The following is a 25,844-nucleotide window of genomic DNA, read 5'->3' as shown; positions in this document are numbered from 1 at the left end:
CCTCTGAGGACAGTATTGGGAAATAAAAGCAGAAGGAGAATTCTGCGGCAGAATTCACCTCCCCACCCAACGTGATGCTGCAAGAGAGGCTACATGAGGGACACTGGAATTGTACTAGAATTGCAACCAGGTTGCAGCATGTCAATAAGCCATAAAACAAAGACAAATCCCTGCCGCCCAGAGACCTGGATGCTGCCAGTCCTCCCGGCAAAGCAGTTTGCCACAATGCATGTGTGTGGTTGGTGTTTGCCAGCTCAGCAAAACAGAAAAGGGTGATGCTGTGGGCAGTGGGGAGAGGAGCAGGGCCTGGGGAGGGACAAAGCTGACAGTGCAGAGCTGGCTGTGCTGTGCCTCTGCAGTGAGTATACAGCTGAGCACAGACCCGGGAGGGAGGAGAGCAGTGACAACAATGCTGCAGGCACCCCGCCCTGGGTAGACTTGGCAAAGTGGCATGAATTTGCTCATGAAATAAGGCAGAGAAGAAGCAAAAGCAGCCTAAAATCTTGGGAGTCCCTCTTTCAGCAATGAAATATGATGGTATTGTGGCTCCTCTTTTTACATCCCCCCAACTCAGAGCACAGGCAGCCTCTCCTGCAGCACTGCACTCGCATTTCACATGGAGAAATGTGACAAGGCAGTTGATCGGCAGGGATTTGTCATGGACCATCCTGCTGGGTCAGGCTGGCTGTGCCTCCCCGGTGCCCGTTTGTTGTCCCGATGGCACGCGGCGTTTGTGAGATGCGGGCTCTTGTCAGGGCAGGCAGGCAGCCAGCGGGCTATATTTAGCTACAGCGACAAAACAGGCAGCAGAATCAGCTGACTGGAGGCAGGGAGCCTGATGCATGGTTTAGTTGTAGACAGCACATACTCTGTACTGAAAACAGGGAGGGACACAGCAGGGGAGAGACGTGGGAGCCAGGGGAGCCGAAAGCCACCCATCCCTCCGCACCAGCATCAGTGCAGGTAAGGGCTGGGTGCTGCAGGAGCCGGGTTTGGATCCGGGATGTGTTCTGGGTGTTGCTGGGGAGGACCCAGGGTGACTGCAGCTGGTGATGCTGTGGTGTGGATGGAGGTGAAGCTGCAGGGCAAGGTTGTGTTTTAAGGGGGTTACTGGCTGCTGGTGGAAGGGGACCTCAGCTTGGATGCTGGTGCGGTGCCCAGGGCGAAGGGATCGCATCCGGGCTGGAACTGATCCATCCCATCAGAACAGTTTTGCTGTAAATAGGTAATTTAATTTCCTTCCGGAGAAAGGGCATGTTAACAGGACTCTGTTAACGATTAGTGCTATCGTAAGTTAATGTGGCATGCGTGTGCCCATTAGCTGGAGCATCCGGCTGCCCTCCTCAATGCTGGGGTCAGAGCAGGCCCAGACGCTGATGCTGCTGAGCTCAGGCAAAGGGTGGGATGAAAGGCAGAGGAGCAGATTGCTTTCTTAATGCTTAAAGAAATAAGAAGAATGAAGCAGACAGAAAAAAGAAAAGGGAATAAACAGGCCATAAGGTTTGCAGCAAGCATCTCCTGCTCTCAGTCAGTAAATCCCAGCTTGGCTGACTTTACCAGGAGCACCTGAGATGAAAACCAGTAAAAGCTAGCAGCAGCTTGGGGGGGGATGGACACCCCATTAGCTCCACCCTGGGCTCAGCAGGAGCTGCTCACTTGAGCTCCGTATGTGATCCACAGCTTCACAGGGAGGTTCAACAAAGCCAGATTTATTTCCAGCAATGACAAGCAGAGTGTTAAAATAGCTAGCAAAGCACTTTTGTGGTTAATCACAAAACAAAGCTATATTGTGTGGGCAGATTATTCACATATGAATTCGGGGGGGGGGGGGTGGATAGTAAAAAATAAAATACAATAAAAAGGATCCAGGTTATGTGGTCATTTCTGCCAGAAAGGAAGATAAGCAAAGCACAGGGGAGAGTGTTTTCAGAGAGAAAAACTCATCAGTATGGTTAGCAAACACTGCAACATGAAATACTTGTAAAAAAAGGTTTACCTGAATAGTGGGAGCAGCTTGATGGGAATCCATCCTAAAAAGAGTTGACGATAACTATTAGAATATCAAAAAGAAATGAATTAAATCACTATTGAGATCAGGTCTTGCCTGTTTGGACACAATGTGAACTCAGAGCCCTGTTAGAGTGAACAGACCAGTGGAGTATTAAATAAGGGGAATAGTTTGTCCCTCACTGCTACAACACAGACAGTGAGATGAGCTGGTGCACCTACACCATGCTGCTGACGCCTTGCATTGCTTCAGAAGGGAGCACCATTGCTGATCTCTTTAATGAACCTTTTATTTTCTACTGCACGTAATCACTTGGCTTCTTCTGTACACACGGGCTCTATATGAAGCCAGGGATATCAAAATTTGCCAGAAGACTTTTAAAATGCAGTTTCTGTGAACACCACCATTTGCCACAAGAAAGCGTCAGGTGTCTCAGGTAGCACGGACTATACAGAAGCAAGCCCAGAATTCCTTTAGGGCAGCTGCCTTTGATGCTGACCATGTCTGGTCTGTTCTTTGCAGCCATGGCACCCCGGATAAGATTGAGTCTTTCAAAGCCTCTCCCAACCATACGTGAAACCCACGAGGAGGCGATGGAAGATTCAAGCAGCAACCCGAAGCGCACTGGAAGTGCTGCAGCCAGCTCAGACTCATACTCCAGTGACGATTACATCCAGTCCATTTGCCACCTTGCCAGACCCACCTTCCTGGGCCTTCCTGAAAGCAGCCATAAGGATCAGGACAGAAAGACCCTGAAGACCATTGAAGACATGTCATGGTCTCCATCCCTCGGGAGGATGCAGCAGGAAATGTCAAAATGTAAACTGACCAATTTAATCTCAAATGTGGTGCCGCTGGGAAAGGTTGTTCCTGCAGAAACCGAATTCTGGTCCAGAGAGGACCCCCTGGCACAGATCTATACCCATGCAGGAAGGCTCTGCTCCTCCAAGGCTTCTTTGTACACTAAAAACTCCAGCACTGGATACTCACAGTGCAACTCTTCCACCCCAAACAGTGAACTTCATCCCCCAATCATGAAAGAAAAAGCCACAGGGAAACCCACTTTTCCACGAGTGTTCAGTTTTCCAAGGCTTCCCTCCCCAAGACCAGCGCAGAAAGAATCAACCTGCTCTGAGCTGAAGTACCTCAGAAAAGATGAGGGAACAGTTTTAGGGAGTAGCCACAGTCAGAAAGAAAACGGCCCCGTGTTCATCAATGGTGAAGAGCTATCACCATCGTCAGCCAGAGGGAAGCTGGTAGGAAACCCAGCCTTGCACTGGTCTGTCAGAAGCTGTTTGTTCAATACAACAGGCACCAATGAACAAGAAGGGAGAGAAACGTCTCACTGTGACAACAAAAATGTAGTGGGTGATGTACCCACTAAGCAGAGATACTCCGAGTGTTTCCGAGTACCTAAAAAAGCCATGATCCGTAACTGGATTTCAGAGCACAGATGCATCTGGAAAGAAGCAAAGGTGAAAGCGTGTTTGCTCCCAGCCATTGCTGAAGTGTGAAGAAGCAGCTGCTCAGAATAATTCTATTCACAAGATATAACCACCCTGTGCTCTAGAAGCTCTCCCTGGAGTCCTTACACAGAAAACATGGCTTGAATGTGCATGCAAGTCAGGCAGACCTTTGTGACCCCTTGTATCCCTCAGCAGTGGGCAAAGGGATGATTCAGAGTCTCATCCACTAAGGAAACAGCAATTAGTTCTCATTTTGGAAAGGCAACAGTCCATAAAGCATCTCCCCCCACCTATTGCCTAGAACTGCCCTGAGCATGAAGAAAAGCTGGAGAGAGTACAAAGCCCATCTGTTCTGGAGGAAAAGTGATTTTCAGGAACATCAAACTCCTGGTGTTTTCCAGCAAATGCCAAAGAGCCAGATGTAGCTCACACTTGGGTACTGTTATTTTGAAAGGAACATTTTGACCGACACTTGGACAGTACTAAACATGCTCTCTCTGACATAGACATTTACTAGGAGACTCATTATAGATCAATGTGTCAACACCAGAATACCGCTGGGTAGGTCACCTGTTAGTGCAGTAGCATAAAGAAATAGTTTTTAAAAGCCATAAGAAGTCTTTTGTGAGGATTTGCTAGAGGGCAACATGGAGAATATCACAGCTCCTCCAGGTGGGGATTTTCCTGTTGCTTACCCTGGCACAACCCTGTTACCTTTACTCCTTGATGTACCCTTCAGTGAGGAGCACTGGGTGGGCATTGCCGTGCCAGCGCTGTGGCTTGTGCTGGAGCTGTATCAACCTATGATGCCAGCTGTAAAACAGGTATCCCGCTGGTCCCTGCACTGTCACATCTGCACCAAGTGTGGTGTTATGAGCACCAGGTCATCCCTTGCTGCCGGACTTTGCTGTTCAGACAAACTGTCTCTCATTGGTGCTTTCTCCTGCAGTCAGAGCATCCTCATGCACCTGTGTTTGGTACCACACTCTGTAGTCAGCCAAAAGAAGTAGGTGAGAAAACTGCAAAGCAATACTAGATTAATTATTACTACTACTACTAGGAATAACTCTTTTGGCACAGAGGAGAGCACAGGGACCAGGCTGTTTGTTCACCAGCAGCTAAGATGGGAAATACCATTGGAAAGCTGCAATTATGAAAATGCTCACAAGCGATTTCTAAACCACCCTCAAGCAGATTAAATCAGAAGGCAACTTCTGCTCAGTACCAACAGGAGGGCAAATATGCCCGAGGATCTAAAGGTGAGCATATTTGAGCTTCTCATTCTCACATCTCTTACCTCAAATAGCTTTTCTCCTTTTGAAACTCATTAGCATGAACTGCTTCTCATCTTGGTTTTTGAACTAACCACATAGCAAGAACAAAAGTGAAGGTGGCTCCAGCATCTATTAAGAGCCGATGGAGAGAGTTGGATCGAGGAGGTACCAGCCTGCTCTGCCTCCTCCACGTCTTTCCCTTCCTTCTCAGGTTAAGGCTGGGATTCAAGTGATGCTTGTCCTCATTGCCCTGCTGACATTTTAATTTCTCTCCACGTGAATATTTATGACACTAATGCCTTGTCTTGTGCCTTGAGCTGCATGTACCCCTGCTTTTGACAGAGAAAACAAATAAAATCATTACATCCAATTGCTGTTTCTGTTACTGCAGAACACAGGTGATTATTTTCAGTGCGGGACTGGTCCACAGCATGTGGGCTTGTGGCTCGCCCCCCAAACACTTTCTCACCCCATCAGATCACCAACAGAGCCAGCACCCAGGCTCTTCCCCCACACTTTCAGTGTCTTGCAAAGCTACATGGAGCACTAGGTGTTTGGTGTTAGGTGCAGCAAGGCTTCAGGAACGAAGCCTTGGGGTGAATTGGCTTTTTCTGGAGTGCACTGTTCCTTTAGTGAAAACTGAGGTTCTACTCAAGCGATTGGATTTGCAAGACAAGCCAAACAAAGCTGCTGTGATGCAGCAAAGACAGGGATAAACAGAGGTACAGGGAAATGGGGGTCATGGGAGTGACCAAGCAGCAGGAGTAGGATGCCAGTGGGCTGGGAGCCCTGGGATGAGGGGATTCCAGCTGTGCAGTAAAGGCTGTGAGTGAGGTGAGAAAGAGAAACCTGGTTTACATAGTACAGAGATAGCAGATAGGGAGGGTTGTTTCTGTCAGCTTTGGCCACCCTTCAGGTTCAGATAAATCCTGTTTTGGAAAGCACAGCTCTCACCTTCTTCACCATTTCCTCTGCTGGAAATGAGCACATTGCCCCCCGTGAAATCACTGGGCAACTAAGTACTACAACAGGCCCCTGGATAAGGAAGTTTTGCAGTTGTACAACATCATCCACAGGCACATTTTTGGGCTGGTTCCGTGAGGAACTGGGGTGTGTGGCAGCCCCTTCACCCCACTACTGCCAGTATTGGCTGCTGTAATATCCCCTCTGCTCCCCTGCACTGAGGGCTCTCCAGGCGACTGAGAGCGAGCCTGCACTGCTAACAGAGGAAGATGAATAAGATTCAGTCTGATGAGGTGATGTGGCATGTAATTATACAGCACTTTGCTCCCTGTTCCTCCCTTTGGTGACTGTCCTGCCCACGGACATACACCTGGGGCCACTGGGAATGCTCTCCCTCTTGTCGTCTATGTAGAACAATTCCTCAGAAATTGCCAGTCAGGGTAAACCTGCAGAAGTTGCAGCCTGTTCATAAGTGCTCCCAGAGAAGAAAGAAAACCTTATCGAGGAATTTAGGTCACAGAGTGAGATAAAAGCCGTGCTGCTTCCATGGCCAATCTCATGGCGGGCTCTGCATTTGAAGTCGCTGGCAGCAAAATCTCATTTATGGAGATCATCAGAACTGCCAAAGGGATTTGGATTAATTTGAATGGAGAATTGGTATCCAAATCCCACTGGCAGCTTTCAGTCTCAGCCTTCACAACCAGCTCACAAGCAATCTACGGGCTAATGTGCAATTTTGCTTCCATGATCGTGCTGCCTCTTCCTCCTGCAAACATTAAATGCATTTGGAGACAGGAAACCACGACCAGAATTTACAAACCAGAGCTGGTGAGGTAGAAACAAAACTGCCCTGCTCTTTCCTCCAATGCTTGTCTTTTAAGTGACAAAGATACTGATGAGCTCAAACCAAAGGCAAGGAAGCAGCAGCTCCATGAGCGCCATGAGTCTCGCTAATGGGATTTGGTGATTAGACCCGTACAATGCAGAATCAGCTCAGAAACTCCTACAGAGACCCCCATCCACCCGGGAGGAGCTTTTCTATACCAACACAGCCAGCCAGGAACACACAAGTTGATCAGAAACTAGAATATGAGCCAGTGCAATATGATCACAGACAGGGATAAGGCACCAACCGGTCTCCCAGCAAGGGATCATAATGACCTGAGACAAGCTGGAGCAGATTTAAGGGTTGAACACAAACAGGTAGATGCAGGAGGTGTATGAGTGAGGTTAGCAAAAGTGGTTTCTAAAAAGGCCTTTAACTCTGAAGTGAGGATAAAAGCAGCTATTTCTGTTTTAAGAAATCTTAAAGCTGCAAGAGAAAACATGGGGCTTAATTTCAGGGGATCATTCGCGAGCCCGAGGCAGAACACAGCGTCCCTCTGCTTAAACCTGGGGCTTTGTGAGTAGTGCATCAGGCTTTCCCTGTGCCCTGAAGTGTCTGCAATTGGGCCTAATTGCTTGTTGAGGGCATATTTTAATTAACTTTGAGCCTTCCTAAGTGGAGAATAATGATAAATAGTGTACATGAAGTTAAACTGCATTTAGTGACTAAGCAGGAATCCCTTAGCTTTGAATGAAAACCTCGTCTGTGCCATCAGCAGCATGATTAATGGCAAAGTGTTTTGCATTTGCAGCTGTTACCATGGGCAGAAGGGAGATCTGGAATGATGGCTGAAAGCTTTTCTGCTTGTGTTTGAAGAGTCAGATCATTCAAGCACAGCTCTGTGTCTTGCTCACCAGAGCCCACATGTGTTTTTGTGGCTGGCACCACTTATGTGGGCCACAGTTGACAGCAGTGATGACCCCTGATGAGCCACATCTTGTGCTGTGGCCTTTTCCCATGTTCTGGGATTCTCAAATATAATTTAATTTGCCTGGCGTGAGCTCAGGCTGATGCAAAATACATGTTGTGTAAATACAGATACAATGTCCCTGGCAAGTGCAGCCTTCCTGGAATTAATGCTCCTGGAGGCAACACTTCCGAGGACTGTTGTGAGGAGCTGTAGAAAAACTGGTCATTTTTGGAATACCATCTAGTTGCTACATAATGTTTGACCAAATGCCATTTAAAATCAAAGGGAGCCTGTAAGTGCTTCGAAATGGCCTTGTAATGGGAATAATTTTCTGCTGCATTTGAAGCGTAGATCTCTAGTAGGAGCTGATGAGGGAAATCAAATTATTAGTTTATTTATCTGTGTGTGTTTGCATTTTGTCAGCCATTTCTTGCCTTTGCTTTTAAATTAATCTAGCAGAAAGCCCATCAGCCTGCTGTGAGCTTAGCAAACTCTGTGCTAACCACAAGGTTTGATCTGCCTGCACTTCACCCAGCTCACAGGGCCTTTTCCCCTCTGCCATCAGCAAGACTCTGTTCTGCAAAGCAGGGTGGTCACGCAAGGTGAAAGCAGAACCAGTCAGTGGGGACACTGCCACATCTCATCTGATGGTGGAATATGATAAATCATAAACACCCACAAGTCTGCTGAGTTTAGCAGAATGTTATGTTATTTTTCCCTTGGTCACAAGTGTGTAGGAGAGAAAATGGCCACTGGTTTATACCAGAGGTGCTGAGCTGCAAGTTTTAGATCTTTCCAAGTCACTCAGTGGAGCATTGGGTGGAAGAAACCTGGCTCGTGGCTCAGCTTCAGAAAAGGGAGATGCCACATCTCAAGCTTCCAGGCTCCAAAGCAATTACACAAGAAATATCAGCTTTGCTCGAGATGCTCTCCACATTCTCCCTCAGCTCATGCTATCAAGGCATCAAACTAGAAAACATGGTGATGTTTGCTCACAGGCACCCTTCGTGGGTGAGCAGTGCCTGTTTAGTTGGGTGCTGTATGAACACACTGACAATAGCCATTCCCAACTTGCTGAGGCTATGAACCATTCAAACCTCATTAGTGAGATGATGTGGATGTATCAGATTACGGTTAATTTGCATGAAGAGCAAAGGAACCTGTGCATGGTTCCAGCAGAGCCAATGCTGTTAGTGAACAATATTGCTTTAGGGGAAGCAAATGAAAGCACAGGCTTGATGATGTCCAGTTTGGAATCCAGGAACACCCAGGTCCTGAGCAGGATCTGGAATTTAAGGACACATGGCTACCTGAGCAGCTTATGCTGTTTGCCGTCAGCAATGTGGTAGTACAGATATTGTTGCAGATATTTCTGGTCTTGACCAGGAAGAGCAGGTAAGGATGAGCTGGAGACGCTGCAGCTGGGGCTCTGCTGCTGCTGTTCCCAGGCCTGGTTCAGCCCCAGCCCTCCCTGAAACCTCTGCAGCATCACTTCTGCAAGGTGACACGTGTGCTGCCTCTGCTCAGACCTGATTGTTGGAATAAGGGTACAAGGATGGAAAATGAAAAATAGATGGTTCAGAGAGAAGGCATGAGGCCTTCTTGCTGTGCAGGGTCATCTCCTGGAATTAATTGCTGCAGGGTGTCAACAAAGTAAAATTAAGCAGGATTCGAGAGAGGATTAGACAGTCCTGTGATCAGGAACATTTGTGCAATGCTAACTGGGTCAAAGAAATACCAGAGAAATTAAGCGTCGTGTTTCCCTGAAGGGCTGAGCTGGTACCAGCCGGATTTAAGACAGATTCCTCCCAACCTTCCCTTTCCCAATCTTTTTTTAGCAGCAAGCAAATAGCAGGACCTATTGCAAAGTGTCTTCTCTTTCCTTAGAATAATAAAGCATTGCCTGCTCTGGGAAGTCCTCAAGAGCCACAGTGACTACTGATCCATGCTGTGATGTGTGGGGAAACCCTCCCCTAGTAATTTTCAAGACAGGAAATGGAAGTTTTACCTTCCATTTAATAAATGAATTATTTAACTGTGTGATAGCCTCACCAGAAAAAACACACAGGTAACAGCTGAATCCAAAAGCCAACACTATCGGTAAATGTCGGGGGGCTAATGGGAGCGATGGTTTCTACCAGCAAAGAGAGGAGGAGAAATCATGTCTTGCTGCATGTAAGCAAAGCAGCAAAATCCTGCGTGAAACACAGACTTCACTCTCCAGGCAGGCAGATACACGCTGGCTGCTCCATGGAGGTCACTACCATGGGGATAGTAGCTGGTAGCTGGGGCAGCAACTGTATTTTTCCCAAAATGATCTTTTTCATTAGAAAGATGCTGATAAAACCTGACACTGTAAAAATGCTCCTGGCACAACTGGCCAGAAGGCATGATGCACTGTGTGTGACAGCAAGGGAAGTACTACCCCCTCCGAGCTCAGCAGCTCGCTTCATTAGATTTCACTGTCTTTGCTAAGGCTAATGCTGGCAACAGAAAATTACGTGGTAACCTCAGACAGGCAGCAGGAATCTTTGGATTCTGTGCCCAAAGACAAAACCTTCTTCCTACGGTCCATTGTAAATTATAAGCGACAGAAAGGAAATAATGTCAACATTTAAATGTCATCCCACCAGGCTCGGCAGAGGCATGCCCATTGCCTTGGAAATTTTGGTGTTTGAAAACCAGGATGAAAACAACTGCTGTCAAAATTGCCAAAGAAACAAACCCTCCCCAAACCTCCCTACCAAATTCCATTGCATCCGATGCTGTTTGGTCAGTTCTCACAATTCCATTTCAAAATGAAGTTCAAAATGTTCTCCAAAGTTGTATCGTTCTTCCCATTTTCCTGCTCCTCCAGGAATAGCAACGCTTAATCTGATCTGTCACAACTTTGTCAGACTCTGAGACATGACAGGGCCACAAGGACCCAGCTATCAGACAGAATGCTATTGGAATTCTTTCTTTTCAATACCAGTATTAAGGGCTGTGTTTACATGGCAGTTTGTCACATTATGTTTTTTTCCTGAAGAAGTGTTTCTAGCTTGGATCATAATAAAACAGTTGAACTACAAGATTTTACTGCTCCTGGTACAAGCACTCCCATCCTGACACACACCAGCTCCCAAGCTATTTCAGCTCCGTTGTACTTCAACAGACAACACAGGATTATGTATCTTTATGGATCAGGGCCTTTGCAGACATATTTAAGGAGCCACTGCTTTCAGAACCTTGTACAACATGTTCCACAACAGAAGTGGTTTTAATCACTATGAAAACAAAGCACTGCACTGCACGGGTTTCTCTTACTGGAGACAGAGGAGGGAACCAACCCACTTGCCAGAATGAAGACACTCTGCCTTTGAGTTGTTTTTGCCTTCTGTAGAATGAGAATAATTCTTACTTAGGGGAAGAAGGAGGGTTTGTAAGATCAGTCAAACCTACAAGAAAAAGCAATTATATAGGAACAGAGAAATAAGATCAAGAAATCCAGCCTCTGAAAAGCTATCAAGACCATTAGCCACAGCTGAGAAACTACTCTTAATTCCCTATAGCAGCCAAAGAGAGCAGCCTGCGCCTGGCACTAGAAAAAATAGAAAAAAAACTTAGAAAAGCACCCCAAAACTAAGTACGAACAATAGGATGAAGCTTACATCTTTGTGGTCATTAAACCCCAGCAAGAGTGTATGCTCTTATTTTCTGTAATGTATGTTTTTGCACAATAATCTTCTAACCTGTATTAAAAGAAATGGATACTGCCCACTAGCACATTGGGAAGGTTTAACCAGAACATACCTTCCTATCCTTTAAAAACCGATGCTGTGTGACAGCACTAGGCTTATTTTGGAATAAGAAAACACCCAAATATACCAAAGGTCCCTATAGCTTAATTAGCTTTACTGCTTTCCATGCAAACAGACTAAGAGAACATTTGGAGAGTGAACAATTAGTGCCTCTAGGTTAGGAGGGGAAGATGAAAAGCAAGAAAATAACCAGAACACTCACCTTTAATGAAGTACAGCTTCTCCCAAAAGGTCACCCCATGTACCTTGTATAGTCTTGTGCTTTCCACTGACCTTTTTCTCAGTTTCTCCTTTCTCAGCTCAATTCCAGATGTTTTATGGCTCCTCTGCTCTACCCGTGCCAGTAGAAAATAAATGCAGTCACCTATACTGATATGGGAAATTCACACCCAATTCGAACAAACCCAACTTTGTACTATGCCCTAAGAGCCAGACTCCCCTAGGAGTCTGGTCAGAGTGATTTTTATATTCAATTGTATTGAAATAGCTGTAGTTATTTTACTGCAAGTTAAGGAAAGGCTAATTTTCTCCTACCTGGGTTAGGATCACAGGACACAAGCTCAACTCAATCCTTTGCCTTCAAGTGAGAGATGCTTTCAAATACACTCTCTGGACAGGACACCAGGCTCTCCACTAATTTTGGCAGAGTTTCCCTACAGACAGATCTCCCAATACTTTCGTGCCAGGTTAGCAGATACTAGAGCTCAAAAACTCCAACATGGAACCATGTAACAACTGTATTCAAAACATAGCACTAAGCAGATTAAATGCAGCCAGCGAAGGCCCTAGACTGATTTTACCATTGAGGACCAAGTACATCCTTTCTATTCCTATCTGGATTTATAAAGCCAGTATTTAATTGGCATGGATGTTACCAAACCAACTGCTGCCACCAGAAAAGGTTCACTCCTGGGCCAGAATTCCCACAAATACTCCTAATGATAATTCCACAAGCCCCACTTTCTGGATGGCACGCTCAAATACATTCACACTGCGCACATGAAGCCTGTGTTACCCGCACCATCTAGTGGCCAGATTGCAGATGTGATGATGGGAGTTAAACCCTCAGCCATGAGACAAGAACCAAAGAGAACTCATTGCTGCAGTCTGGGATGGACTCATCACTCTGTTGGGGACTTACAGCTGCTTCCAGACAGCAGATTTTAAAACTACAAACAAGCTGAACACTCCGGGGCATGTGGAACTCATGGAAATACCGAGCTAGATCATTCATGTCAAAGCAAAGCAGTGCCAACATGCTGAATGTGAGTTCTGAAGAGCTGCAGGGATGACAGTGAGGTGTCTTGCGTGCTTCAGGGCTTCACACAGCAAGCGTGCTCAGATGTTTTATGTTTTCTGCTGTTAGTGATAGGAACATCATATAAAACATGAGTCTGCACAGTTACACATACCCTTTGACAGAGAAGACACCTGCCCCCAAAAGAACATGATATAAACTAAGGACAAAGAGTTTGCTGAATCTCATTCCTTGGGAAAAAAAAATAAATGCAAGAAATCTCCACTTTGTTCCCCTTCAATGGTAAATTAATGGAATCTTTGAATCCCTTCCCACTGCCAGACCTCTGGGCTTTCTGGGGTGGTGGGGGAAGAGGAAGGAAGGAGTGGGGTCTACAGGACCCAGACAAACCTGTGGACCCTACACTGCACAACTGACCTTACCTGACTGACATAGGAAGGTCAGAGGATGGCCAGGTATGAAGACATGGGGCTGAGATCTGAATAGGTTTAGACATGGGTTTGGAGGCATTACTAGTCAGGTCTTCATGATCCAAACCCAAGATTCAAGCAGCTTTCTGGTCTGCAGATCCACAAAGTAACAAAGTATGGGAAAGCCTTTCTGGGATTAAGTTTCCTACATTTTACCCTCACCACATTCCACTCGCTTTGGCTGTATGCGCAACTCCTCAGGAAAAAAAGCCTTAGTAATTAAAATATGAATTAGACTTCAAGAAGCTTTGAAACAGATATTGGATTTATTGGTCAGCTATGAGTAGGAAAATACATTGGTAAAGAAAAAGAAGACCCTGTATATAAATATAATACTAACTAGTTAAAATTTGACCAAGAAGAAAGTTCCACTGAAGAGAACAGTAAAAGCCCTTGTTTACCATCAGACCATATTCAGTTTCCCATTTATCTTATTGAAGAGCTGCCTATAGACAAATGCAACATTCTTTGAGCTTAGTGCAGATAATGTGCTGGTTTTTGTTACATGAATGGTAAACAAGAGTTAGTCCAGTGCATTACACATTATACAGAAGTACTGTGAATAAAGACTAAGATATTCTATTTTAGACACTACTTAAACATACCAAGACACTTAAAGTGTTACAAATTTATGCAACCAAAGGAAAAGAATAGCAGTTAACATACTAAAAAATACTGTGTCTGGCTGGATGAGAAAGGCTTGCTACTTAAGCGGTTAACTCAATCTTTTAAGTTTTACAGTGTAATTAGTTTGGTTTTTTCTTTCTCCCCAGTGGTGGTGTAATTATTTTGCCTTTCATACAGGTTTCGGGTGGTCGCAAAAGCAAACCATAAACTATTTCTAATTCTGCTCTAAGAAACCAACCTTGAGATTTGCTAAAGTTACATCCAAAACGCAGACATACAATGTTCTTAAAGCCAATTTTGTCAAATGCCAGCCAAATTTGCTTCCTCTTTATTCAAAGCTGCTAAAAGGACAAAATAATTATAACACACACTGACTTATATGCTCTTCCCCCCCGCCCCCCACTTGTGTTATGTTATAAGCGGTAACTCATGGTATTAGTCTTGTACTCTAATCCGTTCTTTTAGTTAAAGGTATATTTCAATTTACACTTTGACACCCAAGAATTCTTGGTAAATGTAAATAAAAGTAGACAAGATATGGCTGACTGTACTTTAAGTGGAAAAAAAGCCTGGTCTAACCTAAATAAATCCTTTCAACCCCAAGGATGTTCTGTGACTTTTGCTCTATGTGCTTTTACAACAAGAACACTGAAGGTACATTATGGCAACACCCAAAACCACCTCAAATAAAAATATTGCAATTAACCATTCTGTGTTAAAAACTATGAAGCAAACATTTTGATTTTGTGAAGACACTGTTTATTGCCTTATTCTACGTTATAGCTGGAAATTGAGATTTCTGAGTTAGATTTGTTTGACACAGGAATCTACTTTCTTTGAAAGATTGTTTGACAAAGTTTCTCTCAGCTCTGTTTTGGTGCCCTCTGGTTTTTCCTTAAACTAAATATTTCTCCTTCCTTCAGCCCCCAAGTCACAGCCGCAGTCCAGTTAAAACCCAGTGAAGTCAAAGGAGTGCCTTCAATGTATTCAGTGGGTTTTTGATTGGGACCTGTTGGACTACTATAAAAGCTGGAGGAAACAGTTACTTAAGTGGACCCTTAAACTGTGAGGTGACTACGCAGGAACAGTTATGTCTCCAAAAGCACAAAGGGGCCATATTTTAACATGCTGTCATAAATTCAAATAGTTTTTTTTTAAGACTAAGCAATAGAGGAGAACACATATTGGATAAAGCTCAAACCTTTAGAATCTAACAAGTGCACTCAAGCTCCAGCATCTATTAAAGTAAATTATCCCCCTCTAAAAAAATACAAAATGAGTAAGTGCTTCCCTTCCCCTTCTGTAAAGCTTTCTGGACTCATTACACAATCCAGAGAATCAGAAAAGAAAAAAATAGTTTGCTTAGTTTGACAAGCTAAACTGGCTCATCATCACTGGAAATTGTCATGATGTACATTACCAAGACATCATTAAGGAAACATGAGTAAAACACCTTTTTATTCACACTTTACAAAAAAACCCCAAAAAACAAACAGAAAAAGAAAATAACACTACGCATTAAGTCTACTACAGCAATACTACCAGCATTTCAATGTACTGATTATAAACTGGACATGTTTGGTGTTTTCACAACTAAAACCAAAACAAAATAACCCCAAGAGATCAGGTCCCAGACAAGGATTCAAGATCAAAATTTCTCCTATTGCAATTTTAAAACGTACATTTTACATACCTGAACTGTTTGTCAGTTTGACTTTCAGCTTAAAACAGAACGGTTGGAGCACACGTACGTGCTGACTACTCAATAAAATTTTGAATCATTATTACCAATCCACTCTCTTATATATAAAAATTCACAATATTTAGAAAGTTTTCTCTTAATGCTCAGTGTCCTTTTGCTTCCCTGCCCGCAGCTGAAACAAAAGCTGTTTAAGACCAAGCTCTCTATCCATTTTTATTTCTTTTTACATTGATTATTCAAGTTGTATTAGTTTAAGGAGATGATAAATTCTTCCCCTTTTAGGATACAAATAGACAAGTTAAATTTGTAAGCTGTTATATACTTGGCTTCATGACACAAATGGCACTGAGGGTACACTATAACTTTAGTCTTGCTTGACACTAAAATAAAGACTTGGTCACTTTAAAAAAATGATCTGAAGAATTGTCTTTGGGACCTGTACTGAAAATGCATTTATTTTACACTGCTTCATCAATAGAAAATGTAAGGTTGGGTTTTTTCTTCAAGGAATTATACTTTCTGAAACTGAGGAACACACTTAAACGAAAAGAGAATTCACATGATAGTAATTCTTAGTGGGAGAAACAGCACTGTGCAATGACACTGAAAGAAGCAGTGCATGGGTATTAGAAGCTAGAAACTGTGTACCCATAACCTGAACATGTTCCAAAAGTGTGATATCCAATGCTTCACAAAGGAAAAGAAGATGCCACAGCTTATACAAAAGTATCTTCATAAAATTTTCACAAGTGTTAACATTATTTAAAAAAATAAAAGAGGATGCACAGGATCTCTCTGCATGCACAGGCAGTGCTAGTTGAGAACAAATTGAAGCAGGCACAGTGGAGATAGGACAAGTATTTAAAAGAGAAATGAAGAAGCTGTACACGAGTATTCCTAAATTTTACTTTAAAAGTTAGAGATGAGAAAAATATCTGAGCCTATACACATCAGCGATAACTTTCAATCCTTACAGGTCTACTTAGATTCACTGCTTAGCTTATCTGTTCTGCGAGAACTCTATGCTTTTCTCTTTAAGTCAGAAATAAACAGAATGTATTTAGTTATCTCTGTAAGATATGATGATTTTATATGTTTGGATTTTAAAAGCAACGTTCTCAATTGAACATAAAAAGTAGTACAAAAGGGCTAACGAAACCCTAACAGTGCAAATCACTAGCAGAGAAAACCTGTGACAACCTCTTTTACAAGCTGGCCTTTATAACACATGAAAACAGATAAAAATTTAGCCTTAGTTTACAATACAATCATTTTCCAAATCTGATTTTTCTTTTTTTTTTTTCTTTTAAAGTACAAAATCTCATAAATCAGGTTTTCTGTTGTTCATATACAATCAATAAAGGCTAAATTCAAATTCTATATTTTACAAACAAGTCTGAAAAAGGAGGGAGTGAAGTATGGAAGAATGTTCTGTGGATGTTCCTACTGGCCTCAAAAAAGTAGTGCTACAGATAACTGTGCAAAGAGAATATACTGTATAACAATTCCCTATTTCAAGGCATGAAAACGTCACGTTGGATAAAAGAAACAGGAAGGTTAATTGTAACGTATTAAAGAAAGGTGCAAATGCACCGATCACTGTCGAACAGTATACAAAGTATATTGGGCTCAGAATTGTGTCTGTTGATAGCACCTGGCTTTTACTATGTCTTTAGCAAATAATTAGATTTAAGATTAAGATTATTAAGAAAAAAAAAAAATCCCTGTTGGCCATACCTCACTCCTCTATATTCAGATTTTACAATTGTACAAGTTAGATTGAGGTTGCCCTCTCAAATGTACTTGACTACCTCCTGCCAGGGAGATGGATTCCATTTACAGGAGGCAGGAAAGGCAGCAAAAGCTCCAGTTGTGCAAAAAGTGAGAAGTGGTCAGAAGGGATGAGTGGATGTGGACAACCACTTATATTGTTCTCTATTAACCAATGATGATCCAAAGGTCCAAGAATGCCAAGTATGTTTAGCTGAGGTTTAGAGTAGAAGATGTAGTCAATAATACCCTAAAACAAGAGAAGAAACGAAATTATTAGTACATATTCTTGACTCAAGTTATTCTTCCAAACACAGGCGAGCTCAGTTTTATGAGTAAGCAAAATGCTACCATTCCTTCTTTAGAGCATCAACTTAGGACAATTCTACTCCCTATATCCCCTGATTTGCTCAATATAGATTATGGAAAACAAAAGTCAAGCCTACCCTGTATCACTTCAGCTATGCTTTTGTTGGTTGCAATTTCCAGCCTCCTACACAGCTTCAAATCACATTTATCTGATTTTGAAGAAGAAAAGAGCAGCCTTGTTTCCCCCAAGCCACAGAGCAATAAGATTTTTCCAGCGGCAACACAGATTACTTCCTTGAAGTTGACAGCTTCGGTGCCCCTGTTGAGCTATCTCATTCAGCTTGGAGTATTAATATACAAAATCTTCATGTTTACAAGGAAGGTTAACAGCACCCCAACTCTTGTGAATCTATTACAAGTTATTAACAAGGAAAATCTGATTTCTGTGAGACTGAAGTGTTTAACACTCGTTTGCTACACTTTAAATATAAACTTGGTGAATTTACTGTTAGCTCCCCAAACAGATTAACTTCTTTGTTTAACAATTTGGTACAGCAAATCGTGTTAGTTAAAATTCAAAAAAGAAAATTTTCCCAAAATATCAGCCACGTTCTTACCTTGAAGTCAAATGTGTAATTTGTATAAGGCATTAGACCATTCTCATAGGCACTCTTCAACTTGAAACCATGTGTAATTCTTCCATTTGTTGTTCCATTTTTTCCATTGCAGCTGAAGTTAGTAAGACTTTCATTGTATCTCAGTTCCTTAAAATCTTTGTGGTTTGTTTCCACTCCACCAGTGCTCAAGTACTCAACAACACCTATTAGGAGGGGCACACACACACAAGACAGTATTAACAAGCATTCAGCAGCTCAGAGCATGGAGGTACTTTGAGTCATACATGCAACTTTATTATAAGCAAAACCTTAACAAATATACAATAGCCAGCAGTAGTTCTTTTAAAATATTGCAAGACAATGTATATACATATCAAGAGGAAATGTCACCTAGAACAGAGACATGCTTTCTTTAATAAAAAGAAGAAAGTTTTTATTAAACTTCCTGGGAAGGGAGATGAAAAAAGTGGAAATAAAGTTCCACAGATGCTAGGTAGTAAACTCTCTCTATGCTCATCTTGGCTTTCAACATTCTTCAGCTACAATGCTCCAAACAGCCAACTTCTGTACCACTACTTCAAATAAAACTAAGTTTAAAGAGGCTGCAAAGCCAAATCGACAAGATTTGTCAATGATTTTGCCCCTTAATTTCAAATAGCTGTGTTAAGGTTCTAGAAGGCAAAAGAAGCAATTAGATGCTTTAAAGACACAATCAGACACATGAAGTGGCTACTGCAATAGCCACTACTGATACTTTGCTTCCTGGCATCAAAAAGAATCAAGTTTCCAGTACTGCTGAGCAGTAACTGCTCCTATCAACCTTAACAGATGTTAAGAGTTGCCAAGCAGTGGCCAGAAGGGAGATCAGGAATGAAGATTATTATACTGAACAACCAGCAACAAGAAGGAAGGATTGCTCTTCAGTTCAGCACTTCAGTTGGGTACCTGAGAAAGCCAAGAAGGCCATCACTGTTATTTTCTTTTACTTTATAAAGTTGCTACCAAGGCGAAAAAAAAAAAGCTGCATTTAGTAAAGTACTCTGAAGAATTCCTTTCTGGTAAGAAATATATTGAATTTTGGAAGTCCTAAAATAATTGAGCTGCAGAAAACGAGTGAATGGTGGCAACTTTAAAGAGAAGACTCTACCTTGTCACACTTGAAATTAAAAAACCCCAATTATCAGCAACATACTCATGCTTCCAGTTATTTTTGGAAGATATAGTCTTCCTTTCCATTCCTGTATTGTAAGATAACAATGAAAATGCTTCTGAAAGACCAGACATAGCTACACTACTGCACAGGCAACAAGGTCACTTACAAAGGAAATAGTTCTATCTTTTCTCTCTTCCTTCTATTTTATTAGTACCTTTAGAGCTTATATCAAACAATGTATTCTCTAAATTAAAAACCCCTTTAAAGAAGCAAGACCTTAAGATTTAAATTATTACACACTTCAAACAGTCTAAAAAAATAAATGAGAGAACTCTTACCAGAGTCTGGTAGGGAATTGAGATCTGCACACAGTACAAGTGGAATGGTTCCAAGCTCTCCCGAAACACCAGGTTTGAGACTACGAGAAGCTTTATCAATAATGTTCTTTACCTCGGACAGGAACATCATAGTCTGAACCAGCTTCACATCAGAATAATCTGGGTCCCAATGCATATGTGCATTAGCTACAAGCACTAGCTGCTTTTCCATCCCAAGGTGTGGCTTTCCAGCTAAAATTTAAAATTAATTATTTACCTTACATAGTCAGCAACACAAAACACTATTATTGAATTTTAAACAAGATGTTTGAGGGGAGGAAAAAATAAAATACCAGTATAGCCTGAACAGGGTAAATACCATTTAAGAGGGTCATACAACTCCTCTTATATCTACTAAGTGTTTTAGTTGATATAAAGTATTAGCAATAATTGTTTCACATTCAAGACCATTAACAGACAGACTACCCTGATAACGGTGATGCTTATGTATCTAAGAATACTGTGAATTAACATAAATAACAGATAATCCTAATTACAGGCAAATAGTGTCATTCTTAAAAATTACAATGGTTTTCCTCAGGTCGTGACAGTAAACAGGCACGCTCACATCTCATCAGGCAACGAGCTCTGAATTTTAAGTTACCCACATTCTAAGTTACCTCTCTTGCTAGAAGTACTTCTTAAAAGGCTTGTTAGAATCTGAATTAATAAAATATCATTTGGATAAATATCACACAGGTTGAGTAGGTACCCACTGCGATACTTCAAAGCCAATTTACATTTCCTAAATTAAGAATGACAGGGCAGAACAAACAGGTTGTATGAGCACGAGTGAAGAAAGTAACAAGCTAAAATGATGCAGATACATGATCCAGAAATACATGACTAACGCCCACTGATTCTTGGATATCTGTACATAACTTCAACCAAAAAAACCCCACTTTTTTTTAAGCAAAAAGGTATAAGTGGGGAAAAAATAAAAATCTTCAGCATTTAAACAATATGACTTATTCCCAAATTCTCTTTGGAAATAAACCTGTTTGAACACACTATGTGCAAAGTTATATTAATCTGTAGAACCCAGTTTCACAGGTTTGCTATAAAATTATTTTCTTTCATTAACAAAATACAATCTATTAAAAAATTAAACTAAATAGGACTTACATGACATTTCTATCAATTCCTTTCGCAGTTCTAACAATACAGCAACTCCAATGTTATCTTTTGTCATAACTCTGTTCAGCATAGCTTCTGAACCTTCTGAGTTTGCCATTGCTAGTTGATTGAACTCAACAGTATGTTTTTGAACCAAAGTAAATCTGAAAGAGAAACATCATATGTATTTTTTCAGCAGCCAGATACAAAAGGAAATGTTGTAGATAAGTCTTTTTAATTAAAGCTCAAACACATTTATGGTGTGAAAATCTCAGCCAACAACATAATTTCATAAAATCCTAAACTGAAATCAAAGGATATAGTTTTCCTAGCAATTTTTATATATTTTATACTGCCTTAGTTTCAAGTAAGGGAGGGTTGGTGACTACAGAAATGTAGTGCTTGCTTCTAATTCTGTGGTAGCTCCCAGTTCAAAGATGCAGGTTTAACACAAGAAGGACTAAATAATTCCCTAAGCCAAAAGGTATCCCATCTGGCACCTGCATGGACTTGTGAACACCAAGGAACGGAAGCAGGAGGGGCAAGGGAAGTTATTACCCTCACATCTAAACATTTGTACAAATACAATATGACACAATCAGTAAGTGCTGCTGCTCTTAAATAATGGCTTTTTTTCAGAAGCCAGGAGTGATATTAAGTGGCTTGTCTTTTATCAGAGGGCTACTGTATCAGTCACTGTCATCTGAGATCTTATTTCAGCAATTTTGGGAATTATCAATTGCCCTAAGAAAAAAAAAAAAAGGCATGAAAATAAGACATTTGCTTCATTTTTCACTATTAACACCTAATAGTTGGGACACACACACTCAGCAACTGAAGTATCATTTAGTGAACTCCTAACCTGCATCTAACAGAATGAAATTTCAACTTAAACAAAACTTCAAGGTAGAATTTTCTATTGCTAATTTTGCACAGATTGATTTCTCTCATACAGACCATTCTTTCTAACAACAGGAATGCCCTGTAAGAGACATCAAATGGCTACAAAAAGGGCAACCAATGTCAAACTGCTTGAGCTACAGTCCAGAGTAACTATGTAAAAGAGAGCAAGACACAAGAGAAGGCTTTGCAAAACACATCAACTTACTTTTCTGTTTTGAAAAATATTGCACAACCATCAACATGTTTTCTTTCCTGTTCGGACATTGTCCTAGCTCTAGATTTTGGACTGAAGAATCCATTGTAGCCACGTTCTTTCAATTCTACCAGGAAAAAACTGTAGTACTGCTCTGTTTCAACCTCCTACAAAGTTAGAAGATGGCACAGTATGAATGTACTATTGGCAAAATACAGGAGGCTGATATTATTTAGAATCTTCAGAAGTGTAAATTGCTTTCAAATTAGATTTAAGGGGAAAAGAATTGTAAGAATTAAGTACATCAGAGCATGCAAATTTCAGAGCAATATCCCTATTTTAAGAAAATATAAATGAATTTCTGTAATCCCCAGAGTTATGATTATCTCAAGCTTTTTATTTGAAAATATGTCAATTATAGCCCCATATACACACACAGGCACAAAGACACCCCCACGTACACTTCTTTGATCACAGCTGCTGGTTCACATTCCAACAGTGTGGGCTGAAAAGCATTCTTTTGATGTCAAGCAACAAATAACGTTCTCAACACCACTTCTTTTTTGCTTTTGTTTTCAGAAGGTTTTGAAAACACACCATTTACTGTAAATACATTTAATGTGGAGAAACCAGCACAGGGGAATAGAAAGGGGAAAGAACTAATGGTACATCTTTTACCTGAAGACTTATGATGTCAGCATTGCAGCTCAGGATTTCCTGCATAATGGCTTTTTTTCTGTATTCCCAGTTCAAGGCCCAAGATGGACAATAGCCATACAGCTGCCGGGTAGCGTATTTATCACAGAGTACGTTGTAACACATGACAGAGAACAAGGCTGCAGAACAAGAATTTTACTTACACACTTACTTACATATATTAAACAAATAGATGTATACGCACACAATTATGTTCTTCACTTTTGTCTTCTGCAAATCTTATCAATTCTTGCTTTATTTGCTTCAACCAAAACACAGCACATGTATCTATACTAAAAAAAACCATGATAGTCTTTCCAGGAAGATAAATTAGAGGTTTGGACATATGGCAGCTGTCTTCTAGCATTTAATTGGAAAACAAAAACCAAACCCATCCTTTAATGCAGTAAATAGCAGACAAATGCACTTTATGCTAAGTGCTGCGCTGCTGTGAAAAGCTCAAAACAAGGTCAGTGTATTTGAGCACTGACATTTGCTAGCTATACAAAGGTTTGCAAACTCTTCAAATAGGTGATTTAAAATCTACTTTAATTATTATCACCATGATCTGCAACAGACCCATAGGCACAATGGATCCCTATGCACAGTGAAAAAGTACAGGCAAAATAAAACCCCAAGTGTTTGCACCTCAAAAAATTTACACTTCAGGTGTAAAGACAAGAAACATCTACTCTCTGTATGAATTTGGAACAGGAGTGATGAGACACTTTGGGACAACCTGACACATAATCCAGCAGCACGGATTTTGGGTTTTGCTGGGGGAATGTACATCAGTCTGGAAGACTGCAATAATTCAGAAATACACTAAAATTTGTGTTGTACAGGTAAATAGAAAAGGCTGTATTTTAGACAATTTATGCAGGAAAAAAATAGTAAATGATTAAACATGACCTGAAACCCAACAGCAAGAGAAGTGTTGAGTCAAAGATGATACATTAGTTATTTAAAAGAATTCTCCATTTTTGGGAAATTATTTCTTTTATTCTTCAGCAAATGTTCAGTTAAGCCTGTTACAATTCAACTATCTAATTAATTGTGGACAGCAGTTTCAATTCCTGTGAGGAGGATGTTAATTCAAAAGAAATTACTTTATAGTAAGAAATGGGTAAATCTGGAACAGGTTTTCCAACTGAGACAGATTTACTTCACCTGGCTGGTCAGTACTGCACAGATGACTGGTCAATTTAAACATTTATTTTTCAGTAGATAGTAAAGATCAACAAAAAAGGAAAAAAAAAAAAAAGAAAAGGAAAAATCCTTAAAGCATTACAGTACCTGTTGGTCTTGTACGGTCTGGTTCTTGCAACATAATCCAAGATCTTGGAGGTGGTTGTTCAGTTGAAACTAGGGGAACATTTTAAAATAGAGATGCAACAAGTGATAATCACATTTATTTTACACAGCAGAAATAAATGTTTTAAGAATGAGCACTTACTTCTTTTTGCAGTACCTGCCAAATTATCAAGCAAATAGTTCAGTAGCCTGCGCGTCCCATCTGGTTCCTGATAAAGGTTCAGAATATCCTGTGTAAGCGGATTTCCTGCAAACAGATTTACAGAAATATTGAATATACAGAGCCAATATGAACTTGCATATCAGTGTTTAAAGCTGGCATTTCTGAGAAAGATACTGCATCTACTATGAACTACTCGGAGGTTTCAGATCTCAGGTCTTCAATCCTACAACACAGTCGATGTGTGAACAGCTCCAGTGAAGTTAGCCTCATTCCCTCCTGCATCTGCCTTCACACTGACCACCCCAAGGGCAGTCACTGGATCTAACAATAGTAAAGAACTGGCATGGTACAACACACAGGCAGAGCCAATGAGGCAAAACAAAGGAGCCACCTCTGCTTGCTTTGTCTGATGTGAGTGAAACATCCACCATCAGTTTATTTGCCAGTCATGTATGAGCAGTCCTACCATCCAAACACACAAGTGGCTTGTAAAAGTTTTCATGGACAATGCACATTCTGCTCACGCTGCAGAAAAAGAAGCAAACTTCTTCATTTATGGAGTGCTTTGCCAAACTCATTCCTTTTCTTTGTTTCAAATAATCCCTAAATAACAATATTTATACATGTGGAGTAAGTAGCTACATCTGGGATTATTATTGTTATTTTATGAATTTGTAGACTACAGCCATTACGTCTTGGAAGCGTTACCATTAAACAAGCATGGATACCAAGAAAAAGTAGGAATACCTTTCAGACCCAAAGTCTGTAACTGGAACAGTTTCCCCAGCTCAAAAGGTAAAACTCGTAACAGGTTGTTATTTAAATGTAGTTCCCTGTAGACAGAGCAAGAATGATACAGGGCTGAAAACAGACCAATATTTGTCTTCAGCAGTAGAGTACAAGAAGTTTAACTAAAAAAGAAACAACATACCAGCGAACCACAACACTGGAAAACTCAAAGAACAGCAATACTTAGGATAATACTGCTGTACTCAAACATACATACAGAGACAAAACACATTAAGCTGAAGTACAGAGAAAAATGTGTTCGTTGAGTTCATCTTAAAAAGTCAGAAATTTTGTAAACATTAGCAATAATTAAACACTTTAATAACTCCAAGTGATGAAGCAGTAACAGCTCTGACAAAGCAGACCATGAAACAGTTCAGCTGTGATTAAAGGCCAAATAAAGGGAAATTACATCTCAGGAAATAAACAAGCAAAAAATCCAGGATCATGGCAGTATGATTAGAACTATGGCATTACCATGTAATAGTCATTTACAATAGTAATTTTCTGTTGGCTTGGGATTTTTTTTCTTCATAATTACAGTGTTAAGACAAAAATACATGCTTTTTATCTTACAAGAACCATATGCAGACAGGAACACAATTCATGTCCTGAATTCTGATACCCCAATGAACTGGGCAGAGAAAATGGACTTGGTAGGAGCTCTTCCCTTTCTTAAACATATTCCCATCTAAGCTGTGTGGACTTTCCTCACCATATTCAATATAAAGTTGCTCCTTCAGATTGTTTACAACTTGATGCATAGAGACATGAAAAGTATTTTCAGGCAACAAACAAAGGGAAAGAAGAGAAAAGAAAGGAAACCTGGATGCCAAGAGTTACATTGGCTCTTTCAGATTTCTACAAGACAGCCTTTTAAGTAGACAGATACAACTCTTCTTCTGGCCTTGCCTTACAAAAGTAAACTCTACCTGGTCCTTCCCTAACAAGAACGTTGAGAAATTCTCTCTGTTTCACTGCACATTTAGGAACCTTGGTAAAAATAAAGTGGCTTGTTTTAGGGACACTCTTTGGTGTGTATTAGTGGAAGAGATACAGGAGGAGACTCTGTGTGATACA

At 41.1% G+C, this 25,844-nt stretch overlaps 2 protein-coding genes across 5 annotated transcripts in view; one reads left to right on the top strand and one right to left on the bottom strand.

Annotated features, from left to right (window-relative positions):
- Window positions 1–603: 603 nt before the first annotated feature.
- On the top strand, window positions 604–5,118 carry LOC115615698. 2 transcript variants are annotated; one of them, XM_030504176.1, is made up of 2 exons: window positions 604–963; window positions 2,531–5,118. In XM_030504176.1, the coding sequence occupies exon 2, from the start codon at window positions 2,533–2,535 to the stop codon at window positions 3,520–3,522; it is 990 nt and encodes a 329-aa protein (XP_030360036.1). In that variant the 5' UTR covers window positions 604–963; window positions 2,531–2,532; the 3' UTR covers window positions 3,523–5,118. The 2 variants fall into 2 exon arrangements, with proteins under 2 accessions (XP_030360036.1, XP_030360037.1); XM_030504177.1 differs by lacking the exon at window positions 604–963 and adding an exon at window positions 2,383–2,444.
- Window positions 5,119–13,279: 8,161 nt separating this feature from the next.
- Window positions 13,280–25,844, bottom strand: part of CNOT6 (CCR4-NOT transcription complex subunit 6) — a 33,584-nt gene continuing 21,019 nt past the window's right edge. Inside the window, exons 4-12 of one of the 3 annotated variants that reach the window (XM_030504069.1) lie at window positions 24,723–24,808; window positions 23,955–24,059; window positions 23,795–23,863; window positions 22,481–22,638; window positions 21,815–21,969; window positions 20,716–20,870; window positions 19,552–19,782; window positions 18,061–18,263; window positions 13,280–17,384 (exon numbers count right to left, since the gene is read on the bottom strand). In XM_030504069.1, the coding sequence (XP_030359929.1) occupies window positions 17,172–17,384; window positions 18,061–18,263; window positions 19,552–19,782; window positions 20,716–20,870; window positions 21,815–21,969; window positions 22,481–22,638; window positions 23,795–23,863; window positions 23,955–24,059; window positions 24,723–24,808 (1,375 nt within the window). In that variant the 3' untranslated portion in view covers window positions 13,280–17,171. The remainder of the gene's footprint in view (window positions 17,385–18,060; window positions 18,264–19,551; window positions 19,783–20,715; window positions 20,871–21,814; window positions 21,970–22,480; window positions 22,639–23,794; window positions 23,864–23,954; window positions 24,060–24,722; window positions 24,809–25,844) is intronic. The other 2 variants (XM_030504071.1, XM_030504070.2) reach the window with 2 other exon arrangements.

This window comes from Strigops habroptila, chromosome 12 (assembly GCF_004027225.2).
Source record: "Strigops habroptila isolate Jane chromosome 12, bStrHab1.2.pri, whole genome shotgun sequence".
Classification (NCBI taxonomy): Eukaryota; Metazoa; Chordata; class Aves; order Psittaciformes; family Psittacidae; genus Strigops; species Strigops habroptila.
Note: the sequence above shows the minus strand (reverse complement) of the source record. Positions and strands in the feature narration are given on the sequence as shown.